This window comes from Phaseolus vulgaris, chromosome 7 (assembly GCF_051622355.1).
Source record: "Phaseolus vulgaris cultivar YP4 chromosome 7, ASM5162235v1, whole genome shotgun sequence".
NCBI lineage: Eukaryota > Viridiplantae > Streptophyta > Magnoliopsida > Fabales > Fabaceae > Phaseolus > Phaseolus vulgaris.
The window spans coordinates 48,600,284-48,625,761 of NC_143504.1; the positions used below are offsets into that span (position 1 = coordinate 48,600,284).

Consider the following 25,478-nt stretch of genomic DNA (forward strand, 5'->3'; position numbering starts at 1 on the left):
CCATGTAGTTTTGGGGTTTTGGATTTAAAGAGAAGGAAGAAAGTTTCGAAGAAGGAAGACTGAAGGAGAATGAACCAAGTTTGATTTACTTACTTTCTGGTGAGTTTACTAAGTTTACCACCCACTTCCTATTTGTTTTGTTTTATTTTTATTTCAGTTCAACAAGCCAGAGCCCAATACCCATATAACAAAGATTAAATATATCATTAAATAAATTAAAGGTTACACATATAATAACTGAATTATCACTTTTTAATTATTTCACACTTCGAAGATAAAAATAAGTCAATAAAAATAATAATTAAAGGTTTGTTTAGATTAACAGTGATACAAATTTAGAAATTAGATTATATCTACAATAACCGATTTAATGTTAAGCATTCATCACCTCTTTTTTTTTTTCAAATAATATGTTGTGGTGAAAATATCATTTATCACCCATTTCCATTTTGCTGATTGATTAATATTTATTTTCGTAATAAAAAAATATAATATTAATTGAGGAAGATGAAAAGAAATGACGAGTTTAATTATGGCAGAATCGGAAAGAGAAGCTAAAGGATTATTGGACTTGACAAAATAGGACTGAAAAAATAGGGAGGGTTTTAGGTTTGGAGAACGCAGATGGGAACCACCACCAGTGCCGCCAATAGTTAAGAAGTCACCGCCACCACCACCACCGTACAAAACAACCAAATTTCAAACCAAATATTTATTTCCCACTAAAATATGGAAAGATAACATCTTCTACTTCTACCCTAATATCTTTTCAAATATCAGTTAAACTCAACATTTTCTAAATTTTTCAAGTTATTTTAAATAAAATTAAATGCCTCGTTTTTAATAGAAAATGCCAAAAGATCTTAAAAATATTATGAAAATCAAATTGAATGAGTGTTTTTTTGGCACCATATATCTGATTAACAAGTTTTCAAAAGAAAAAAGAAAGAAAAAAGAAAGAAAGAGAGTGGAAAGTCTGAACACGCGCTCTCTCACCGTATATATTTATTTTTATATTGTCAATTGTGCGTCTTCTCTCTCACTCTCCTAAACCCCTCTTGGTGTCTCTCTCTATTCGTCTCTTTCTCGCTCTAAAACCTTGAATTCCAAAGCAATTTTGGTACGCCATACCCTTTCGACTGCCACGGAACCGAATGATTCATTGCGTGGAGGTTCAGGTCTCGTAGAATTTCTTGCAAATTTTCGCACATTGGTAAGCTTCCAAACCTTTGCAAGCGTTTCATCTTCATCTCATCTCTCTATTCGATTTCTCTTTAACGCTCTTCTTTTTGTGGCCAGTTTCAGAGGCCGATTGGGAAACGTACCTTACACGCGTTTTGCTTCATCTACGCAACTGTACCTGTAGTTTTTCTGGTTAGAATGGAATCAGTATTTTATGCGTTTGGGTTTTCTTTTGGCTTACCCTAATAACTATACTATATGGTGTTTGTAGAATTAGGGTTCCGTGAGAAATGAGAGAGGGGCTGAGATCGCGGGCGCGATTGGGGACGGTTTCTGGAGGCGAAGGAGTTGTTCACAAGAAAAAGGTCGTTGTGAAGAGCGAGGCTGTTGACTTGGATGGCGAGGGTTTGGAGGTGCAGAACTCAACGATTGAGAAGAAGGGTGAAGCTGCACGTGATGTTAAAGAAGAATGTGGCTTTGATTTGAATGTGAGTGCGAGTGGAGAGGTTGACTTGGAAGAGAATGGGAGTGGTAGGGGTTGTTTTAGTGGTGTGGGTGGTACTGTAGTAGCTGAGGTAGATAGGAAGACAAAGAAGGAGCAAGGTTCGAATAATGAAGTACGGGTTGGGGGTCGCGTGTTGCGCTCAAGGTCTAATGGGGGGAAGGATAAAAGAGTGTACTATGGAGAGAATGAAGATGTTGTTTCTGAGAGTGATAGAGAATGCAGTGGGTTTGAGAGGGGGAAAGTTAAGGCGGAATGTGAAGAAGCTGATGAATTTTTGGCTGACAGTTCTGAGAATGAAAAGGCTATGGTGAAGAAGGAAGAGAATGGCACGACGAATTTGAAACGGAAGCGTGGGAGGCCTCCCAAAATAAATTTGAAAGTGGAAGATCAATTAGTGGATCATCAATTAGTTGATCAGTTGCCACGTAAGCGTGGAAGACCCCCTCTGGCCGGAAAACAAAACCATGTGGATGTGCATAATAGAAAAGAAAAGACTGCCCTTCGAAAAGATAAAAAGGGTTTAACTATGAGACATGATGCTAATGTGAATGCAATGGAAGATACAAATTCAAGGAAATCTGCTGGGGATGAGCTAGAAAAGAAGGAAGTCACTTCTGGCAAGAAGTCTAAATTTAGTAAGGCTTCGGAAACTGACAACAATTTGGTGGCCTCACCATTAAGATCAAATACTGAGAATGAAAAAAGTGGAAAAAATAGAGTAAAGCAGTTAGTGAGGGAGCAAATAAAGGAAATTCTCTCAGCTGCAGGCTGGACAGTTGACTATAGACCTAGGAATGGTAGAGAGTACCATGATGCAGTGTATGTTAGTCTGGACGGACACACACACTGGTCAATCACCTTGGCCTACAAAAGGCTTAAAGAGTATTATGAAGCTGGTAATGGTGAAGGTAAGGCATATGGGCCAGGCTTCAAATTTACACCAATACCAGCACAGGATTTCAAAATACTCACAAAGGTAATTAACAAGCAAAGAACAAAGAAAGATAAATCTGTAGAGAAAGGGGGAAAGGGTGGAAATAAAGTTGATGGAGTCAGTGGTAACAAAAACAAAGAAAAGTCAGTGAAGAGGAAAATGAAAAGGAAGCGGTCACTTGGAGACACAGATGCTATATCACCTAACAGGATGCCAGTTCGTGTGAGGGATCATAAGCGACACAAAACACAAAATAAGCTGCGAAGTGGTCCATTGGTTCGTAATGCTGAGGAGATAGATTCAGAAACTGAGGGATATGTACTGTACAGTGGAAAAAGAACTTTGCTTGCTTGGATGATTGATTTGGGCACAGTCCTTCTAAATGGGAAGGTTCATTATAAGGCACCTGAAGATAAAAGTGAAGTACTGGATGGTAAGATCACAGGAGATGGCATTCATTGTGGCTGCTGTGATAAAATCATTACAATTTCAGAATTTGAAGTTCACGCAGGAAGAAAATTCGCTGATCCACTTCAAAATATATATGTGGAGGAAGGAAAGTCTCTTTTAAAGTGTTTGCTAGATTCGTGGAATAAGCAAGATGAATCTGAACGTCATGGTTTTCATTTTGTTGATGTTGCGGGTGAAGATCCGAATGATGATACTTGTGGGGTCTGTGGAGATGGTGGAGACCTGATATGTTGTGATGGTTGCCCATCAACATTCCATCAAGACTGCTTGGATATAGAAGTATGTATCTTGATGTGCGGTCAATGTCATTTTAAAGTGATTTCTATATAATTGATCTGAGTAGATATGTTTCATTGTTTATTTCTTATTAGGATAGATAACTCAGTGTGTTAAGCATTATCCAGTTGTCGCATTTTATTTAGAGTCTCTTGAGTCATGACAGATAAATGACTTGAATTTATGCTAATTTGGTGTAAGTTTTATTGCATTTCTGAGCACTAGTGTGTTTTCTATCCTTTTGCTTCTTAATTGTTGTATGTTTTGTTTTTAAATACGAAAGATGGCCAGGATCAGCATGTTTTGACAGATGTACAAGGCATAATACGTGGTTCCCAGTCACTTATATTGGTTATTTGTGGCTTAGATGGTTCACTACCTAGAAAACTCAATTATCGTCTACTGATGATATATATTTATTATTAGAAAAAATTGAGATGGTTATGCCTGTAACATTGTGAGAAATAATGGGAAATTCTTATTGTTATTTCTATATCTTTAGTTTTCTGATGTATCCATGTCATTATAGAAAATAGTGTAGTGGAAAGTAAATGATATTTTTTGTTTTCTGCTTGCAGAAGTTTCCATCTGGTGATTGGCACTGCATTTATTGCTGTTGCAAATTTTGTGGGTCAGTTAATGGATGTTCAGACCAAAAGGATGGTGATAATGATCTTACTGTGTCAAAATTACTCACGTGCCGACTATGTGAGCAAAAATGTATGTCCTATAAATACATATCTTTTGTTTAGTAGATGCTCATTTTTCTCAAGTGAGTAGCAGTTGCTTTTCCTCGATTGAAATGAATATAATTTTTCTTAACTTTTGTAGGTCACAGATCCTGCATTGAGGCAAATGATTGCAACACTATTGATTCCAGTGATGTGTTCTTTTGTGGAAACAGATGTCAAGAGGTATGATCTGTTTTTCATGTTCTTTAATATTGATTGCTGCTTGTAATTGGTAGTTGCTTGATTAATTGGTTTAGGAAATTGATTCGTGGCAAGCTTTTTGAGTTGCAATATTGGTCACTGTTTTAATGATTTGTTGCTTCCTGGTTCATTGTATTTGTTGCTTAATCTGGAAACATTTTCTTGTATTTGTTATCAAACTAATTTTATTTTTTCATTTTGTCGTCTAGTTATCTGAGAGACTTGAAATGCTCCTAGGGGTTAAACATGAAATTGAAGATGGATATTCATGGACTTTTATTCGGCGGTCAGATGTTGGGATTGATGCTTCTGAGATAAAACCTCAGATGGTTGAATGTAATTCTAAGCTTGCTGTTGCATTATCGATAATGGATGAGTGCTTCATGCCATATATTGATCATAGAAGTGGGGTCAATCTGATCCACAGTATTCTCTATAACCGTGGGTAAGGTCATCTTGCCCCTCTTATTCACATTCTTTTAACCACTTTTCTTCTTTGCAACGCCTGGTTGGTTATGCCTACACCTTCTTTTATGTTTGTGTAATTGATTAACATATTGTGTTATATGTGGTCTGAGTTTTTCAATAAAAAGGTATGGTAATTAAAAAACTATCACATGATTTGTGAACGGAAGTTTGGTAATATTCTTTTGAAACTAAATCAGTGTGATGGAGGGAAGTGCAGAATAATAATTGAAATAAAAGAGGATATTAATGTTAGAGCTTTTTTGCTAGACGAATGTATGGATGTGGAAGTAAATTATGACATGTATATAATGTTTCAAAAGACTTATCATTTAATTAATGTGCTTTTATCCCTATGTCCTCTTCCAAAATATTTCTTTTTGGATGTTACTGATTGCATTCAATCTGCTGCAACAAATGTGCCTCATGAGCCTATTTCCTATGTGTGCAGCCAATTCTCATAAGCCGATGGCTGTCTTGTAGTGGTTGCATTCATATTTAGAAATTCAACAAAGATTATAACCTTGGATTTTTAATATTTGATATTTATGAAATATACATGTATGATTCCTAGTCATTGAAATGGAAAATTATGTAATTGGGATGTAATGAGTCCCCTTTGTGGAAATTCATGATCAGTTAGATAGTATTCCCTTTCTTGGTCATTGGAATGGAAAATTGTAGAACTGGCAGATAACAGATTTATATTTGATGTTTTATCATCTCTAGAGTGCTTTAGCGACCTACACGTGGGGTTCCTCTTGAAAGAGTGGGTTTATAAGTTATAACCCCAAAGGTTTAGTCCATTTGTGGGCATTTTGATATCCCTACAACCTTTTAATCGATAATTTGTAATGTGCAATAGTGATACTAAGCTAGGTTTACACTTGGTCTGTAAAATTGTGGAGTTGATCAATGATTGCAATTGGTAGACCGCATATAACTAAATAAATTGCATTAATAATTTCTAGATTCATGTTAAGCAATTGAATCCATGTCAAGATTATTTCTATGAAATCCATGATCAATTCAATGCTCATTTTTAATATTATACATGTCAGTTTCATAATATATGAAACTTTCTGATGCAGTCAAATCCTATTAGTAAACTTTCAGAAAATGTATTTTTTCTTTTTAAATTTCCTTCACAGTTGCTACATTTATATTTAAGTAAATAAACAACGGTGACCTAGTTTCATGAATCTAGAACATTAATATTGTATTAGAATGGATTGGTATAATTCTAGGACTATGCATGCTAGTAATAACAAAGCAATTTTATCTGTCAGGTCAAATTTCAGTCGTCTGAGTTATAGTGGATTTGTTACTGCAATTCTAGAGAGAGGGGATGAGATAATTTCTGCTGCATCTATCAGGTAAATGTCTACTTAATTTGATATTTGCTTATGAAATTCTGTGGCAAAACAAGGATTAAATACTTTGTGTTGGTATTTGACTGCAAACGGTTGAGTTCAATGTTTTTTGGCACTTCACAAATTTGGGACATATTCTTTTTGTTCAAAAAATTGCGATATAGGCATCTCACCAAGATATGTAATCGATGTTTACATTTTTTATGATCATGGACACTCCTAACATACCCATGATACGAGTATAATATGCTACTGCTTAATAGAAGCACCCATGTATCCCATAAGTTGAGTTAGTTGATATGAAACATTAACTTCTGTTACAAAGTTATTTAGTTTGTTAATAAATGAAATAAATTGTTATGTAACATGTTTCTTCCCTTCACAACTTGAACCTTCTATAAACTTTAAGCTAGAAGTTTATTAAAATACTTATGTTTTTTAATTACTTTATTGTTGTTACATCATACTGTTGTATATAACAAATTGCTGTGGCCTTGTCCTAGATTTTAGAAAGTTTGCCATACTGCACGCCCATATCCATCCATGTGACACAGCCATCAGTTAACTATTTGGGTCTACTTTTCCAGAACCTTCATTTTTCATGGGCATTAACATTCCGTTTGTAGGATAGTTAACTTGTTTGATAATTGATGTATTCCGTGGGGCTGTCTTTTTCTTCTGTGATAAGATATGATGGTTTACTGTCCTTTATTTTCTGCCAAATACCTAGAAAATTTCTTTTGCATAGCTTTTCTACTCTCCCTTCCAACCTGGTGAAAAATTCTGATGACATTTCATCTTAATTAATCAAATAGGATCCATGGGAACCAACTAGCAGAGATGCCATTTATTGGAACCCGCTATATGTACAGGCGACAAGGAATGTGCCGCAGGCTTCTAAATGCCATTGAATTGGTAAATTTTTTGTCTCATTAGTTTTTGCTGCCAAAACTTTGTTGTTTTTCTTTTTTAGAAATCTGTGTTCTGTTAGCCTATAATTTGTTATTTTTTCCCTAACGTTACTCTGTCACATCTTCTGTAAAAGACAAGTAAATGATGTATGATCTGTGTGCCATATTTTCTGAAGGGTGGGATAATACCGTCTTAGCCTATTTGCTATAGATGAATATTGAATACTGGACAGGGTTTGCTTAAGACCTCTTTTTTTGGATTTGAAAGTCTTAGACCAACAAGGGAACATTGGATTTGTGATGAAAAGTAGAGAAAATGAAAGTAGATTTTACTGTGCTTACATTTTCATCTTAATTTTATTATATGCATGCACAACAATGAACAGTGTCTTGGATGGCACTGAATCTTAAAAGTAAATACTGCTAACTAGTCAGTAAAATATACTTTTATCCCCATATTATATTAACTATTTGACAAAGACAGTAGAGCTTTTTTTTTAATTGGGGCCCAGAGTATATGGTTAGTTTTATCATAGGAAAGAATCACGTTGCACTTTGATAGATGCTTTTTGTGGATTGACACCATTTTGTTCTCAATTTTTCTCTCGATTTCATATTTTTTTTATCTTCCATTTTGCTGAGATCCAAAGTTCTATTTCTCCTACTTCCAGGGACTCGGCTCTTTAAATGTTGAGTTATTGGTGATACCAGCTATCTCAGAACTCAGAGAAACTTGGACTTCCATTTTTGGGTTTGAGCCACTTGAATCAACAATCAAGCAAACAATACATAATATGAATCTATTGGTATTTCCTCATGTAGATATGTTACAGAAGAAGATATCAGAACATGAGTTGGCTGGTCATAAACCGATTCCTTCAGACGGTACATTTGCCTCTACACTTTTTCCTTTTATTATAGTTTTGTATGCTTGGAGACAAATGCACTTGCTATCTGTCTTCAAAAATTTGAACTTGATTTTTACCCAATACGATTTATTGTAGCTTTCAATCTTCAAACCAATCAAATAGTAAATAATTGCAATGGAGCGGGCTCATCTGGATCTGATTTGATCAATCATATAGAGATTCCTCCCCGCCCTAATACATGCCAGATAGAGGATGAAACCATATCGACTGAATCTGATTGTCATCTTCCTGAGGGTTCACTGAATAATGTACCTGACATTGCTAGCAACATTAATGATTATAGACAATCTTCAAAAGGTGACACATGTCAAGTTGTTCGTCAGACAGGTGATGAGAATCCGGTCATGGACAACAGTATTAAAAATGCCTGTGAATATGTGACTGATACTTGTTGCCTAGCTGGAGATAGCCAGTTGAACAATTGCGCGGTTCCTTATGAGGAAAGACTGTGTCTCACATCTCGTATTAACACTGAGGCTACAGAAGGACAGTGTGTTAGTGTTTCGTTGGAGGTTACTGAAAACTTTCCAAATCGTGTCGAAGTATCAAATGAAGTTATATCAAATAACATAAGTGTCGAAGACTCGGAACCCTGTGGTGCAGAAAGTATTACAAGAGATTCAAAAGTTTGTGCTGACTCTATTCACCAGGATTCATGTATAATTTCCGACAGTTGTGAACTGAGAAGCGACACGGACTGTGGTCCACCGAACTTCATGGGAACAGAAGAAAAACATAGTGAATTTATTAGTGTTTGTGGTTCTGATTCTAGAGCTAATGGTGATTGTGCCTCTGGTGAAGGTGCTTCCGCCACTAACGTGTTATTGCACCGTACATCACAGGACATGACCAATAACAAGCCTTGGGTGAAAGGGTCTTCAGAGGTATCTGAGCCTGATTTGCAGGTGGATGAAACTGAACGGAACAGTGGTCCCTCCCCGTGGAGCCCTAACACGGCTTCTGGTTGTGCATCTACAGGCAGTGCTTCTCGTGGTAGCGGGGGGATATTTTTGTCAAACCAAGCCAGTTGATTTGTGCACCATTTGTAGTTATAAGTAGGTTATATTTGGAGGTATTCACTAACAAAGGGAATCTAGCAATGCAATCTGGAAGGGGAGTTTAGCCCTTGGTCTTTGTACTTAAGGATGGACGAGATTGTACGTGTATTTTGAAATATCCTGGCCGTTAGAATAGGGTGATCTTAACTTCCTAGTAATTCCTGTTTCTCAAAAGTCTTATATTAGGAATGTTAGATTCCCTTCTTCATTATCAATTTTTTGAAAAAAAAAACATTTTTATCAAGCTATCATTTATTATGTTTCTTCTAATTATGTTTATCTCCTCACGACATTCTCACCGGAAGAAGTGAGAATACAAGTTGACTGTAAAGGTTAAGAAGTGTCAGCCATATTATGACAATGTTTCTGGAAAACTTTTGAACCTTAAAACATATTTGTAACGTTTTTATAAATTAGGGTTAATTGTATATTTTTTCTTTTTATTTATTTATATTTTATGTTTTTTTATCCCGAATTTTAAACTGTGATATTTATCATTCGAAATTTAGAATTATTTTTTTCCCTTTTATCAACTACTAAATTATTAACAGCGTAACGGCGGTGTGATAAATCTGCATTATATTACTATATATTTTACCTTTGAATACAATTTTATCCCTTAGGTTTCAATTTCACAAATTTCAACTCTTGAATTTTAAAAATCCTAACCCATTCTACTTTTCTTTTGAATCGGTGTCAGTTGGATGTGACCAATTATAACGTCAGACTTATTTCATTATACCATACAAATATTGAAAGAATTATTTATATCCATTTCAATAAATATTTTTGTTATAGATTATTTTTTGCGAATAGCTAACTAATCAATTGTTAAATCTAAATTTTTGACTGGTATGGAAAAGTGATGTAAGTGGACAAAATTTGTTGGTACAAAAATTGGAAATACGTGTGTTATGGTGATGACCACTATCTATCAGAGAATTTCGTACAAAAAAATTCAAAATATTTAATACCAAAAGTAGTAAAACCTCCACCACACCACATCTCGACAAACCAAAACTTGTCACTTAACGTTTTTTAAAACTCATATTTTTCACTTTCATTTTGCTTTACCCTTCTCTCTGTGAAATTCGATCTCTCTCTTTTCTCTTAAACCCTGAAAGACCTTCCATTTCAATCTTCTGCCCCCCTTCTCTCATCTTCCTTTACTCCTTTTCATCATTCCGGCAACTGCAAAGATGTCGTATTGAAAAATATTTTTGTCCAAAAATACTATTATACATTTGTAGAATTGACACGTGCTTTTGAAATTTGAAATTACAATGACGATTGTTTTTCACTATATATATGGTGTTGTATAAAATCATTTTTTTTTTCATTTTTGTTCGATTTTCTTCTTTTCATTCTTCATGACGAGGTAATCTTTTATACCATTTCTTCATCTCATTTTTATCATTTTGTTTTTTAGTGTATTTTTCCTTATTATTGTTGAGTTCGTGTTCTAGGATTGTAAGGATGTTTTCATCTTATTTCTATTTTTTGACTTTCAGTAATTTTTATTTCTTCATCTGATACAACTTTTTCATCTCCAGTGTTTTTTATTTTTTATTTATTTTTGGCTATCTTTATGTGATGTTTTAGGGTTTTTTTTTTACATATTTTTGGTTCTCTTTTTGTGACGTTTTATGATTTTTTTTTCTGTAGTGTTTTTGATATTTTTGGTTTTTTGTTAATTTCGTTTTTTTTTTTTACTGATGCAGTATTTTAGGATTTTCTGTTCACAAATTCTTGCTTTAATCTTTTGTGCCGATTTTCTTAATCTCTTTTATGGTTTGTTTTTAGCTTTCTGGTGTGCCTTCATTTATCTTTTCTGTCCATTGTTTATTTACTCATCCACGGTTTATTTTTGAATTTCTCATGTTCCTTTTTTCTTCATCTAATGTGACCATTTGATCCAACTTTCATGTCAGTTTTTAAGTTTTCTGCTGCTTTTTATCTTTTCTGTTGATAGTTTCTTATGGAGAACTGTAAAATGTTGAAAATCCTTAAAACAAAAAAAAGAATTGAAGTCTCATAGCAAGGGTCATTCGGTTTGTGGTTTGTCAACTATCTCAGCATGGAGATCTTTGTTCGCCATCAGTATATATAGATGTATGCATGACGAAGTCTATGAAAGTTTTGATGCAATGGTTTTCCAAGAGAATCTGTTAAGAATGTTATATGCTTATGGTATGCCAAATGGTTTTTTGTTTACAATATATAATTAATTGGTTTATTCTTAATTACTTTCAATCTTTAATTAATTGCTTACATGATGCATTCAACATTAACCATAAAATAAAAGGGAAGAGGAGATTTTGGAGTTGGTTCAGAACACCAATTTTTAGTACTTGCGAGGTATATTTAAGTAAATAATTTCAGTTGTAATTGATTTTAATTTCTTCAAATTAGGAGTCCTTTTCTCAGAAAATAAATTTTAGTACTTCGCAGCTTAGTTTTTATCTCATGCAAAATTTGATTCCTTATAGATAGATGTGACTATAATTTTTGTGTTGATTGATTCCCTTTTGTAGTCATTTACTCTTCGAAGAGATTAAAAAAAATAATTGTTGTTTTTAGAAATGATACGGTTGAATGTGCATTGCAGGTTGAAAGAGTTTTCTATAGATATGACTTTAGAGCTTTGTGTGTAAATTAGATAACCTTGAGAAACAATGTTTGTCAAGTGCTATTGGATCTTATTGTCAATTTTAGATATTGACATGCAAAGAAAAGAATTTTGTGGGTAAAATTATAGTATGTAATCTCTATAATTCATACAATTATTTACTTGAAAAGGTAAAGACATGACCATACAATAAATTTCTCAAAAAATATTTATTTCAATTTTTTTTTTTGTATACCTATGTTATTTTTATGTTTTGGTTGTATGCCTATGTAAATAGTAGTTTGAATTTCTATATCAGACCTGTTTTTGTAAAAATTTGAGTGTGTTTCACAAATTTCTCATGACGTAAATTAAAGAGGTCAATAAGGTAAAAAATGTTGAAAGAAAATCATGATTGTAGAAAATTAATTGACAAACATTTTTCTACATAAAAAAACTTTTAGTCACTAACAATTGAAACAATATCTAAATAGTGTTTATTACAATTTATTAGAGGATGATTAGAATTCCTATTTTATGAGTTTTACTTCCTATTGTTATGAGTTTTAATAAAAGGAATTATGGGTGATTGAAATTTATAAGTAGTTTTATTTCTTATTTATTTTCAGATTGATGGGTGGATTTATTATATTTTTTGGCTATGCTTTTTTCTATATTTAAAGATGTCAATATGCATAAAAATGTGTAAACATTTTCAACTTTAAATTCTTACATATCAATACCTAATTAGTCATGATAATTTCACTATATTAGTATTTAATTAATCATGATAATTTCGCTGCAATTTAATTTTTAAAATACTATCTATTTATTTTTTATTACTAAATTAATTGATTGTAACCAAATAATAAATTACATATTTAGATGTAGATCATTAATATAATTTCTCTCCATAATTATCTCTTCAAACATAGAAAATTATTAGAATTTCTATTAATATTGTTATGAGTTTTAATTATTGGAATTATGAAGTCGTCTTGAATGTTTTTGACTTTGCTCACATTACATCTAATTAAAGTTGTGTTGAGTATCAACAACTTTTTGATATACAAATCTACACAAAAAGTTATGAAATCTTGATACAACTTCTATATTTTAGACTTAGATCCAAATTGAAGTCGTAACCATAAGACGATAAACAATTTAATTTCTACAATGATAATTTTAAATACAACATAATAAATAAAAAATTGTTTTATTCCTTAGTTATACTGTGTTTGTGCTAAGAGATTATAAGTTTTATTTTATAGACGAGGATGCAAATTTTTTGGATAAATAATATCTACTCGTTTATTTTTTGGAGAATTAAAAAATAACAATTGTGTCAAATTGAGGATTAAAAATATATTCAATCTTTTTAACTAAAATGTGTTAGATGAGAATAATTTAATTTAATTTTTTCAAAATATCTTTTACTTTAAAATCGTTTATTTTGCTATTTACAATGATATAAACTATTATTGATTATTTGTATTGTATCTATTTTTCCCGCACATTTTTTGAATTTCTTTATATATTTTTCTCAGTTTACCATGTTATATAACTTTATATTAGTTAATTTACCATTATTCGAACGTAAATTTAGATAAAGTATTAAAAATATAAACCAGGTGGAATTTTAAACATGAATGTAGTTAAATAAATTAAGTTTTCAAGATTGTAAACTCGTTTCCTATAATAGTTTATAAATAAATAGTTTAATATTTAAGAGTAGAAAATTTGGATAATTATTTTTAATTAATACAACATGAAATATTTGTGTTTAATTTAATAATCAAATTACTGAACTTTTTACTTTTTTATCTTATTTATTGGTTAAATAATTATAGATTAGTAAATTGATATCAATAAAATATCTATTAAAATTTATGATAAAATTTACAAAATTGAAAATTTAATTAAAAATTTATAAAATAAAAAATTGGTAAAATTTGTAAAATAGAAAATTTAGGAATAAAATTTAAAAAAATGTAAAAATTTAGTGATAAAATATATAATTTAAAAATATAATAAATATTTCGTATGATTGAAAGCCAATGTAATGTCATCACACGGTTCATAATTTAACATAAAAATAATAGAGATAAAATATGTATATTTTAAAATTTAAATAATAAAATTTACCAAATTTAAAATTCATTAATAAATTTCACAAAAATATAAAAATTTAGTAATAAAATATGACGTTAACCCTAGAAATCATAATTCACAATAAAAGCGGAAAAAACAATTTACTATAAGTACAATGAAACAATTCTCAAGAAAAAAAAGATTTTATTTACCAACCTTGTACCTACCTAAACCTGCTCCAATTTCGACGAGGACACGTCATCCTCTACATATAAAGATTTAATTATTATATTTTAATTTTATAACTTCTAGATATATAAAATTGTTACATTAACAGTTAAATAATTTAAATTATTATATAATTAAATGACAAACTTCATTTAAAATATTAAGAACAAACTTAAAATTATAAATTTAAGTTTAAAATATAATAATTTTTTTTTTATCTTCTAACGTATTATTTGAATTAAAATATAACTGATAGCTTAATATATTAATTGTTTAAAATATATGGATAAATTAACATCATGAAAAATATGTATTGTAGATGGTGATTTTTTTATCAAGTAAATCAGATTAAAGATAATCCAGATAATATTTAGTGGGTAAATAAATATAAGAAATTTTCTTTAATGAATATATTGAATGAGAACTAAGTCTTGCTTTATATGTTTAGAAACCTATGTAGCACATATATGGATACTGAAACAACATGTATAATCTCTAAAATTAGGATACGGGAACACAAATTTATATATTATATAATTTTGAATTATATAAATTGAAAATAAATATTTATGTGCAAAAATATGTTTCCGATTCTTTTGGAAGCAGAAAAATATTTTTCATGACTGGTTCAAAAGAATTCGTTTTTATTTTTATAATCATAATAAAAATTTATATAATAAATTTGAGTTTTTAGAAAGTTAATGTATTTATACATTTTAATATTGTGTTAAAAACTTGCTAGAATTTTCAAAAATCCAATAAATATTTTTTTTGAATTAAACACTTTACCAATAAGTATCCTACCAGTATCAACACGAATACATGTGTCCGAATACATATTTAAGAAAAAGTGTCCAAACCTCATAGTTAGAAACTGATTGAATTATTTTTAGATTAATGTTATATATTGCAGAAGAGATAGTATCAATTTTAATAGAAAAGAATATCTAAGAAGATATGAGAAGTTAAAATGAATTTTATTTGTAATTTGGGATAACAAACACACTACATATAAAAATCATGCAAAAATAAAACAATAAGGATATGAAGAAGAGCAATATTAATATGTTTTTATTCAAATGTTTGATATTTTCTTATTATATTATCTTTTTCTTATTAAATTATTATTTGTTACATTTTCATCATTTATGTCTTCTCTTTATATTTATTTAAATATTTGTTTGTTATCTTAATAAGTTATTTCAAATAGTTCAGTTATAATTTTCTTAAATCATTTTAAGAACCCAGGGAAACAATATATAAGAAACTACTCGATATAATTCAAAATAAAAATTCCACGGAAATAAAAGTATATATTAAAATATTACATTTAAACCTGCCTTGGACTTATCTTTTGTGTCGAACGAAGTAAATCGGTTCTGGATCGATCTTGTTGTGATACAACTTTATTGCATTATTTGAAAGATAGAAAAAAAAAACAAAAATAATACTTTGACATAACTTATTTTAATAATATATATATATATATTTTAAGTTTAAAATAAAATAAAATAATTAATACATTAATATATTAATTGTGTATATATATATAATTTTTCAATAATTATTATAAATATTAATAATCTTATTTGCATAACAAAGCAATCCACAATACCGCTACACTGTTATAATTCAATTATAAACAATTATCTAATGTCATAAAACATTAATACTTATTTTTATTAGGATATAGAGACAATCGTAAGGGAGATTTGATAAATAATAATTTGTAGTTAATCTGGTTTCACGTCTGATTGTGTTTTTCGTTCTTTCTTAAGAAAACGAGTAATTATAATTTTTTACATCTTAATGTGATTTGTTACTTAAAAAAAATAATTAAAATGCTGTTTTATCAGTAAATTAATTTGTAAGAGGTTGCTTTCACAGTCGATCTGAGTTGAATCCAATTAATAAAATATGTAGGGATACATTTAAATACGAAAACTTCAAACCAAAACCAAAAAATAATTATTACTTTTATTTTCCTTTTCTACGGCACTGGCTGAAGAAGATAGTGATTTCTGAGCACTCAGTTCAGATCATGAACTATATCTTAATATATGAAAAGAGAAGGATAATACCAAAAAAAATATTCAGTGAGTGAATCTTCAGCGTGGCTTATCCCAGTCATCTGATCAGAAAAACAGAAGAGGCCAGAAAAATGAAAAGTGGCCAGAAATTGGATTCCTTGATTCTGTCTGTTTCCCAATTCATATTTTACTGATTTGCATTTGGCCCTTTCTGAGTCACTCTTTGTCTTGATGCATCGATTCTGTGCAATCAAACAACAATTAAGCAACCAGTTGCAATTGTTTATAGAGACGGATTTCTCACAATTTTCACTGCAACAAGTCAACAAAAGTAATCAGTGTATGCATATTATAATAAGCCAATACTATATATACAATTAGTATTGGCTTATTATAATTAACTAATCAATGTTACACGAACGTGTGCACATGGTATATAGCAGCCAACTTTGACAAGTAAATTTCGTTATTACAAAGTCTGTGAGGAGTTCAATTGTGTGTCACAAAGGAGTAAAGAGATAAATAACATTATGGGCATGAACAAAATGTTAGAATCTTTCATGATCCATCTGAGTTTGATTCCATTTCTTTACCACTGTTCTGCATCTTGGTTAATCTTAGCTGACATAAATTAAAGGTTAATGAAGCATTCACTGAAAGTTTCAATGAATCAATAAAACACCATCATGGTTGCTCCTCTGCTATTGCAGGGTTGAGAATAGTGCTTGTTCTTTCCTTTGGACTAAAATACAAAGGCAGTACGAACACATGAAACACACTCATTCCCTTCATTGATGTAATTGCCTAGCCAGCTTGTGCATTCCATTTTCTAGCTATTTATGCCAATGTTCTTGACTAATGTTGTCTGCAGCAACTTCTTCAACTGGTCATGCAGCATTAATTCAGTTTAATTTTCGAACTACAACATGAAACACTAACACTACCACATGTTACAAGATCACAAAAATCAAGGAATTTCATGTTTCTCTAGAGTTGCTTGGCGCGTACTCCTAGTATAAATTATAGAGGCATCAAAGACTTTCCATATTGACTAGACATCCCGAAAATTATTAGCAACTTTCCAAAGAGCAACTTTAATAAGATGGTCACAGGGCACCAAGCTCAGAAATACGACTTAAAGTTCCCAACAATAAGGCTATAAATTAGCATACACCCCATTTTCACTCTATATCTTTCTTTTATTTCTCTCTATATTTTTCCTACATCCAAATTTACCCAAAATGAGATGGATGTTTACAGTTATTCTCAAAACCTTCAAAATTTCTCTTTCCAAAACAAAACAAGTACTGCTACACTATATTGTATTATACAAAAAATGTAAAAGAAAACAGAAAGGTTGATGGATAAAGATTATAAGGAGGATAATGGAAGATGAACAAAGACAACGACATTCCTGAGGGGACCAAGTTTGAGAAGAGGTTCCCAACACTCAAAGGAAAGAAACCGAAGTTGTCACTCACAGTATCATACACATAATTATATTTTTAAAATTGAAAAATATGATCACATTTTAAGTAAAGATTGATCATAATTTCTTGCACGTACTACCATCTGGCTGTAAGTGAGAAAGAAGATCTTTATATTATTTACGTTGATTCTATTACTGTAGCTATTAGCAACATAATGAACAGAAACCAAAATAAAGGGAAAAACAAAAACGAGTGAGAGCAATGAAGAAGGAGATAAATTAATGAAACAATGAGTATCTGGAAAGAGCAATACATGTTTCATTATTTGAATTTACATCGAAAAATTGAAGATCCAGCACTAGAAAGACATGAGGCTAACGAGGAGATCAGCAAAAGCACCAAGAATGAACTTATGGGTGCTCTTTGGGTTGAGAGCAAGATAGCAGAGAAGAAGCTCGTGCAACACATTCCAGTTCGACTTCACGTCCATCAGCTCCGGACGCGCCTCCACCATCTCCTGCATCGACCGCCGGAAATCCACGTAAGGGTCCGGCGAGTACGTGGCCACCGCCACGCTCCCCTTGAACAACACCTTCTTACTCGTCTTCATCTTCTCAACATCACCATCTTCTCTCAAGGACGCCGAGTGGTGCTGAGTAGTTTTGTTGGTGTATTCAACGAGGGAGTTGGAGTGGCCGGGAGAGGAGAAGAAGAACCTCTGAGAGGCGAAAGCAGTGGCGAAGTCAGCGGGTTGAGGTTCAGGTTCTGGTTCGAAGAAGGTGGTGGTGGAGAAGAAAGTGGAGCTGAAAGAGTGGTTGGAGGTTAAGGTAGGGTCATATATAGAGTTGAAGTTCTTTATCATCATGGAAGAAGGAGATGAACAGTGAATGTTGTGATGTGAGGAAGTAGTAACAGGGCTCAATGGAGGAGATTCTGATTCAGGAGTGGGTGTGTTTGAGCAGCACATGTTGAGGTTGAGGTGCCTAAGATTTCTTGTGTTTGGCATATTAATTTGTTTGAAAACAGAAAAAAAAAGAAAGGTTTATTAGAAGAAGTGAAGGAAGAAATGCAGATGGGAAGAAGGTTTTGGTACATGAAGAACAACATATATATATTATTATATAGGTAGGAGTGGTTGTGAGGTATAGATCGAAGGGAAAATATAGGGTGAAACACGAAAAAAATGAAAGTGAGTTGAAGTTTTATAATTTTTATGAATATATGAGGTGACAGGAGCGTGTAAATTAAAAGACTAGTATAGCGAAACGCCCAAATGATGCGGTTTTTCAGTGCATAGCTTAGTTTGAGATGAAAGCAAGGTGCACATGGGAAACGATAAAGACTAAAGTGGTATCAAACAAAAGCAAGGCACAAAACCAATAACAAGCCTTTCAGTGGTATTATTTAATTGTTTACGAGACACAAACGAAGTAGTGAATACCAATGCGAAGATAAAATCATTAAAAATAGAAGGATTCCAAATAGTACAAGACAATTTTACTCATGGTTGGTCCATTTCATGCACAGATCTACTTAAAATCACCATACAGGAAAGTGATGTATCAGGCGCCTATCAATTCATTATTCATACAAGATACCACAATAAAAACCTTCTCCTCAAATTCGGTCCCACTCTCATCCTTTTTTTCAGACTCTTGCTTTGCATAATAGTTATATTTAAACAGGGTTACCCTTTATCATTAACTGATTGAAGTGATGTGCAGAAGATTGACCCAGAGAGTGGAAAACAAAAGAAGCATTAAAAGGATTTAATTTGTGACGTTGGTATAAGAATGGTTATGGTATAAGGCAGGTTTGTGTGCGCTTTAATAATTCCAATCATTCAGGTACGTGACACTGTGTTCACTCAACTGGAAGTAGCAGAAAGTGAATGAAAACGTGCGTCCTGCTTAATAACGAGGAAAAGAAAAAGCCAAGAACCAAACTCCTAACACCAACGTCTTCTTCCTTTGGAACACATTAGTCTCATCACTCAACAATTCAAACAACCCATCAGAGACCAACAAACCGCTCTTCACCTTGGCATATTTGCTTCTCACAGACACCTTACCAACAACTTTAATGGTAGGTACATAAACGGGCATAAACTTGAATCCCAATATTTTGTTTTCTGCAAATATTCAAATTTTGAGTTTCTCATGCTATTTCCCATTTCCCAGGTATTACTCTAAATAATCTTGGCCTCATATTTCATTTAATTATCTTGCATTATTGCCCCCCTTAACACATGATATCTAAAACAGTTTAAATCTCTAAATTAATGTATTTAATAATGATCTCGTATAAGTAATAATTGATCTTTTAAACTAAATAAACAAAAGTGCAATTCATATATTATCACCTTTTAATATGATTAATTATGAAAACACAAAATCTTTTTGCTATATTCAACTACACTAGTAGTAAAATACTGAAATAAAAGTACAATAATTCAAGAAGAAGAAGAAGAAGAGAACTTGAGGGCAATTGTCAAATAAAAAGAAAATTTGAAGATACACACAATAAAACAAATAATCTTCTTTGCTGCCATTAAGTTTCGGGGCATGTTATAAAGAATATTTGCATTACAAATGTATTCTTATCTTCTAACATGCTTATAAAGTACTATTTATAGAATTATAATATGTTGTAATTGTTCCTTAAATGTCCTCTTTATAAGTTTTTCGATTTCTTTCTGTAAAAATAATTTCTCTAAGAATACTTCATTAAAACTATTTCTCCTGTGTGGCCGAAATCAATTTTGCTATCGAGATATTTCATTCCATTTAGTGTCCTGAGCAAAGAAATATTTTCTCGAATCATAACCTATGGGATAGCTTTTCTCAATTTTTATAATTGATATGAAGATATTTTCATGTCTAAATATTAAATGATCTTGTCGATTTGTTAATATTTTTTTTTCTCAAACTAATCTTTTATTTGTCCAACAATTTTCGTACTATATATACTCAATATTATTCAATATGTAAGTATATGAAAATATCTTAACTAATTATCTCTCATTGTTTAGATATAAAATGAATACTTGTCGAAGTATTAAGTTAAAAAATAAAATAAAAGTATAGTATAGTGTCAACTAAAATTTTTTAACATATGAAAAAATCTTCTTAATTTTAGAAGTAAAAACTCATGAAATCTAATATTAAAAATATTTTCGCAGTTAAAGAAAAAATTACAATATTTATTTCTCATTTAGTGCGATTAAGTTAATCTTACCAAACAAGAATGAAATACAATGTCTTTCTAATTTCTTATTAAAGTTCTAATTTCTCACTTTGTGTGGTGGATATTAATTCTCTTGTTTACTTCTCACAATTTTTCTCTATAATGACACCTCTCACATATTTAAGATGCATTAAAAGACTATCTCCAACTTTTTAGATTGAATTTCATAATCTTTAATAAAATTATAATTCTAAAACTTTGAAATATTATTCTAGGTTGAATTTCATAATCTTCAATAAAAATATAATTTTAAAACTTTGAAATGTTAATCATTTAATATATTATTTAATAGATAATTATCAATATATTAGTTAATAGTTAATGATGACTTCTCAAACAGTATATCAAATTATATTATATTCTTTATAACTTAAAATATCATAAATAAAAAATAATGAAAACTATAAGTGTGTGGCATATATATTGAGTATAGTAAACAGAAAAATGATACATTATTGAAAACCTTGACAACCTTGCTAAAATTTCAATTTTTTCTCACCTTATTCTTTATCTAAAATTTCAATACAAAATACATTTTTTTATATAACCAATTAAGGTTGTACAGTGGAAGAGGTTGTTAATATATATACATTCCTCTAATAAACAATAGATGAAATTATACTAATTTGTTTTTGAAGTCAAATCATTGAGTTCAGGAGTTGGAGTGACAAGAGTCTTCGGTAGTTTTAGTGAATCCCATAGACATACTAAGGAGAGTGAGCTGTGAAACGTATATAAAATGCATGCCAACTTAATTGCATTTGTCCACAGGCACACTGACCAACTCAGTCATGCACCAATAGTGCTCTACTGTGCCTGCATATATATATATATATATAATATTGGTACGAAACCGACACCCTTAACAGTGTAAGACTGGTGGAGAAGAATCATTAGTTGTGCACAATCATGATTTGCAGCATCAACAACCAACTTCGAGCATGCATATGTACTTCCTCCGTGCTAGCTACCATCACTGCCTTTACATTAGTTAACACTCCCATTTTTAAAACTAATTTATCAAGATACTCAAGATTCAACATATGAAGACTCACAGAGTGTCCTTGCATGGATTCACACTCTAGTTATTTGATTAGCTAAATTCATATTATCTTGGATTTTAATGTTTATGTTGATGCTGTCCCACTTCGACCATACTCAACGTGGCTATGTCAGTGTGACATATATGTTATGGAGTTGTGGGATACGAAGAGCATGCCATGATGTCTTCGACTCATCATCTGTCTCTGCCTGCCATGCATTAAAGGCTTTACCAGAAATATATGCTTTTTTTCTAACTTCGGTATTCGAATGCACATGCTATTTTTTATCCCTCAGGAACTCTATACCATTCTGAATCCATACAAATTCGTAAATTCAAATCAATACTAAATTATTTTCTCACTCGCAAAACCTACGTTCATTCTTTCTTTCTTTTAAGTTTGAATTTTGAAAATGAATTAAGTTTGTGCCTTTTAGCTTGATTTTAAAGTTTTGTATAAGAAGAAAATCGAAATGTTACTTATTAAAGAATATTTTAGCATAATGTTACATTCTCAATATTTTTATTGTTATTTAGTTTGATATCATTCTTTTATGTATACCTTTTCATTTTCATTTTTTTTATCAGCAATTAATCCGTTTAAATAAATATAATATCAATCTAAGTGCTTCTTCGTTCTATTCCGGCACCGACCATATAGGGCTTTGGTCTTTATCATTGAACTTAACTATGGGCCTATTCACCCCAAAATTCCCCTCCCTCTCCATGCACAATGGGCCAATCCCTTTTTCTTTTAAGAAAAAACTAGTATTAAAGTAGGAGAGTCCAAGTACACAAAAGTACGAAAGAGAAAATTAAACACACAAAAAGCTGCCACTAAAACTAGTACTGTTACAAGTCAAACTCAGAGTGACTTGATTTATTTGAAACTTAAACTCTATGATATATGTAAGATCTTCATGTATCATCCCTTATTTCCTGCAGGTTTCACACAAAATAAATTCAGCTAATGTTACATAAAAATGTACCCTACTCATACAAGGTAAAAAGAGATACTAGTTAAGAAACTTGACTGTTTTGATTAAGTGTGGCTGCTGCAGCCATGGACGCAGCCACCCCACCAGGGGTAGTTTTCATGTCCAACTTGTTCCTCAGCTCAGCTCCAATCACTCCCTCTGCATCTTCTCGCGTCACCACTTTATCGGCTTGCAGTTTCACCCTCGCATCCTATAATCATAATAATATAGGGTTAATTTAATTTCTCATTGTTGGTGAGAAAGAAGAGATAAGAAAGGTTAATTACTGTTAAGACATCAGACAAGGTTGTCTTGTTAGACTGAGGCACAGTGCGCGTGTTATGCGTTGCTGCTGACTGGGCCCGGGCGCCCAACCCTCCACTCTCTGTCTCATTCTTCCCAGTGGCTCTCATTTCCGCCGCTTGTATTGCGGCGGCGTCGCTTTCATCCACCGGCTTGTCGAACGCTCCGGCCACTCCAGTCGCTTCCAGCGCCTCACCGATGGTTATGGCGTCTCGCTCCAGCGCGGTGCCGGGGGTTTCCATCGGTATCTCGGGCACTACGAACTGCCCCACCACGTGTCTTCCCACGGACTCAGTGATGACGCGTTGGCCATCTGCTTTGCCTTCGAAGACGCTAACGCCTTGCTCCCTTGCCACGTCGGAGAATTCGCCACGACCAACCTCGCCCTCGCGGACGTTGACGGTGGCCGCTGATTGCATGATGGAGGCGGGGCCTCCCTTTTGAGCTTGGCCTAATGTTTGGTTTTCTTTAGCTTGCATGAGAGCTGCGTCTTTTGGCGCGATGGGTTGGGATGCCAACGCGCCGGAGACGACGAAAACGTCGCCGTATTTGATTGGATCCTTCTCCGCTTGAGGCCTCTCCGGCTGCTCCTGGCTCATGGTGCTTCTGTTTACAACTTTATATTTTAGTTGAAGACAACTATTGTATTGTAGGTGTTTGTGTGTTGGTTTTGGTTTTAGGACTGAGACATGAAATATATACACCCCAATAGAATAGATGTTTGTGTGGATACAGGAAGGGAAGAAATGAGAGAGAGAATTTTACACTTGTCATGCAAACAGATGATGGTTTGGTGTTTTGAGTAACAGGTGGCGTTGAACAGCACCTAGGTTCATGACACATGTTAACCGAATGCAGTGTAGAATAAAGTAGGAAGAGCACATGAAATTTAGGGCTCTATATATCTAGTTCTAGAGACACCAACCCATATACATTGCACGCTTCATTATTATTTTTCTGTGTTCTTTTCTAGGGTTATTTTGGAATAGTCATGTACAAGGAAGAAGGAGCCTGTAAAATAGTGCTCTGTGAGCGATGCAGGTCATCAACTTTGTACAGCAAGGTTATAAAGTGCCCATAAGCCCTCAAGTCTAAGGTTAAAAATACAAAATATTAAAATAATTTTTAAAATTAAAAAAATTAAAATATTAATATTTAGTGGAATGTAAGGTGGAGCATGAGTGTCAAACAACCATTTTCCGTAAATTAAATTTTAAAATTTGTAACACATGGGCACCCATATTTTGACAACCATATTTCCCTAGCACCAAAATACAATTGGTAGATATGGCGGTTAAATATTAAACAATAGTATGTGGGTCCTACTTTCTGACGTGGAAATTTTTTTAAATTTAGCATTTGAAACATTGGATTGACGTTTGTGAAGAAGTAAGAGCAGTGCATTTGAAAGGTAGGATTGTGGATTGCGAAGGAAAAACATTGTGTTTGAGGGTTGTGGACTGCGAAGGAAGAACGTTTGCGTTTGAGGGTTCTGGATTGCGAATGAAGAGTTGCAATTTTGTGTGTGCTTAGCAAAAGAAGCAGAGGTTCGCCGATTTCGTTGTGCAAAGAGGGATTTGGAGGGTTTTTAGGTTTTCAATTGGGACATTTTCGATTAGGGGATTTGAAGGGAGAAGGAAACATAACAGAGGTGCGTTGCAATTTTGAGGGGTTTAGGGTTTTGGATTGGGATTGCAATTTGGATTGATGTATGTTTTTTTGTTCCTTTGCTTGGGACTTATTTGTTTGATTATTTTGCTTTTGGTTTGGTTTCCCGATTTTAGCATTCAGTGTAATGTTATTTCGTTTGTTTGTTTTGTGTTGTGGTTTTTGAGTTTTGAAATTTGAATTGTTTGGATTTTATTGTTGAGTGTTTTGTGGTTTGTGATTTTGGGATTGATTTTGGAAGTGGTGTTGTGTGGAGTTGAAGCATTTGAGTTTGGTTGAAAATTGTAGTTAACGTGTTTGATAAAATTATTCAGTGAAAAGAAAAATTGTTGCAGAATACTGTTTGATAAAAGTATTGTAGTCCATGAAGTGTTGTTTTGGATGTGTTACTCTTTTTTTTTTATTTCTGGTTTGGTGATTGCTAGAACTGTGACCTATTTTAGTTCAAGATTTATGCACATTTTATTTTCGTTGATGGCTTTTGCTGGCTGATTGGAAGGGGGAGGATTAAAATTGAAATAGTGTTTTAGTATCTTAAACATTTCTAGATTGGTTGTGTGTTGTTGGTCCAGTAGAAGCGTTGGGGCACTCCAAAAACTATTAGTCCAAACGATTTGTCTTGGTGCAGATTTTCCCAAAAAATGCTAAGCAATTTTATTTAAAAAAGAAATATGCATATAATTTGTTGATGCATTGGTTCAGTGATCCAATTGAATTGCCCATTGATTTGAAAAATCTGAAATTTGTATGACGTTCAAGATATAATGTCAAGTAGCGAACGTTCAGATGAGGACGTTTCTTATGATTGATCCTGATCTT

General features: G+C 32.3%; 3 protein-coding genes across 5 annotated transcripts; 1 reads left to right on the top strand and 2 right to left on the bottom strand.

Annotated features, from left to right (window-relative positions):
- The first annotated feature begins 948 nt into the window (after positions 1 to 948).
- On the top strand, positions 949 to 9,285 carry LOC137829726 (uncharacterized). Of its 2 annotated transcripts, XM_068636611.2 has the most exons (10): positions 949 to 1,213; positions 1,300 to 1,374; positions 1,454 to 3,371; positions 3,947 to 4,088; positions 4,200 to 4,282; positions 4,510 to 4,745; positions 6,055 to 6,141; positions 6,954 to 7,053; positions 7,721 to 7,934; positions 8,054 to 9,285. In XM_068636611.2, the coding sequence occupies exons 3-10, from the start codon at positions 1,473 to 1,475 to the stop codon at positions 9,007 to 9,009; spliced, it is 3,717 nt and encodes a 1,238-aa protein (XP_068492712.2). In that variant the 5' UTR covers positions 949 to 1,213; positions 1,300 to 1,374; positions 1,454 to 1,472; the 3' UTR covers positions 9,010 to 9,285. The 2 variants fall into 2 exon arrangements, with proteins under 2 accessions (XP_068492712.2, XP_090160585.1); XM_090304459.1 differs by having other exon boundaries at positions 1,023 to 1,213; positions 1,300 to 3,371.
- An 8,391-nt stretch (positions 9,286 to 17,676) lies between these two features.
- Positions 17,677 to 18,605, bottom strand: LOC137829727 (transcription repressor OFP16). Its single transcript, XM_068636613.2, has one exon. The coding sequence runs from the start codon at positions 18,427 to 18,429 to the stop codon at positions 17,782 to 17,784; it is 648 nt and encodes a 215-aa protein (XP_068492714.2). The 5' UTR covers positions 18,430 to 18,605; the 3' UTR covers positions 17,677 to 17,781.
- A 3,766-nt stretch (positions 18,606 to 22,371) lies between these two features.
- On the bottom strand, positions 22,372 to 23,679 carry LOC137829728 (late embryogenesis abundant protein D-34). 2 transcript variants are annotated; one of them, XM_068636615.2, is made up of 3 exons: positions 22,976 to 23,679; positions 22,746 to 22,899; positions 22,372 to 22,650 (listed from the first exon to the last, which is right to left on the bottom strand). In XM_068636615.2, exons 1-3 carry the CDS (start codon positions 23,588 to 23,590, stop codon positions 22,637 to 22,639), a joined length of 783 nt encoding a protein of 260 aa, XP_068492716.2. In that variant the 5' UTR covers positions 23,591 to 23,679; the 3' UTR covers positions 22,372 to 22,636. The 2 variants fall into 2 exon arrangements, with proteins under 2 accessions (XP_068492716.2, XP_090160378.1); XM_090304252.1 differs by lacking the exon at positions 22,372 to 22,650 and having other exon boundaries at positions 22,717 to 22,899; positions 22,976 to 23,677.
- Positions 23,680 to 25,478: the final 1,799 nt, after the last annotated feature.